At 73.4% G+C, this 458-nt stretch overlaps 1 protein-coding gene across 2 annotated transcripts in view; it reads right to left on the bottom strand.

Annotated features, from left to right (window-relative positions):
* Positions 1–458, bottom strand: part of MAPK1 (mitogen-activated protein kinase 1) — a 39,580-nt gene extending 39,122 nt beyond the window's left edge. For both annotated transcript variants that reach the window (XR_775276.1, XM_010581635.1), the window contains exon 1: positions 306–458. Coding sequence is in view for 1 of the 2 variants with exons in the window: in XM_010581635.1 (XP_010579937.1) it covers positions 306–448 (143 nt within the window). In the remaining variant the exon portion in view is untranslated. The remainder of the gene's footprint in view (positions 1–305) is intronic.

Genomic DNA, 458 nt, shown 5'->3' with positions numbered 1-458 from the left:
GGGGGGGGGTGGGGGAAGGCGGCAGCGAGGGAGGGGAAGGGAGATGCCGGAGGGACAACCTCGGGAAGCACGAAGGGAAAAGCAGAGCTGAGGAGAGCGAGGCAGAGATGCTTGAGCCCCGGCTTCCCCTCTCCCGAGGGCAAGGAACAGGCCTCTCCCCCCACCACCACCCCCCCGCAAGGGCGGGCCGGAGCCCGGGGCCGGGCCCCGGGGAGGCTGCGGCCGGGCAGGGCGGCGGGGAGGGAAGGAGGGAGTTGTTCAGGGCAAGGGCGCTGCCCCAGCTGGGCTCGGCAGCCGGCACTCACCACACCATGCCGTAGGCCCCCTCGCCGATGTAGGAGAGGTTGGTGTAGCGGGGCCCCACGTCGAACACTTGGCCCCGCACCATCTCCGGGCCCCCGGCGTTGGCAGAGCCGCCCGCAGCCCCGGCCCCCGACACCGCCGCCATGTTGTCCGTG

The sequence above is a fragment of the Haliaeetus leucocephalus genome, unplaced genomic scaffold (assembly GCF_000737465.1).
Source record: "Haliaeetus leucocephalus isolate CR32 unplaced genomic scaffold, Haliaeetus_leucocephalus-4.0 Scaffold802, whole genome shotgun sequence".
NCBI lineage: Eukaryota > Metazoa > Chordata > Aves > Accipitriformes > Accipitridae > Haliaeetus > Haliaeetus leucocephalus.
Note: the sequence above shows the minus strand (reverse complement) of the source record. Positions and strands in the feature narration are given on the sequence as shown.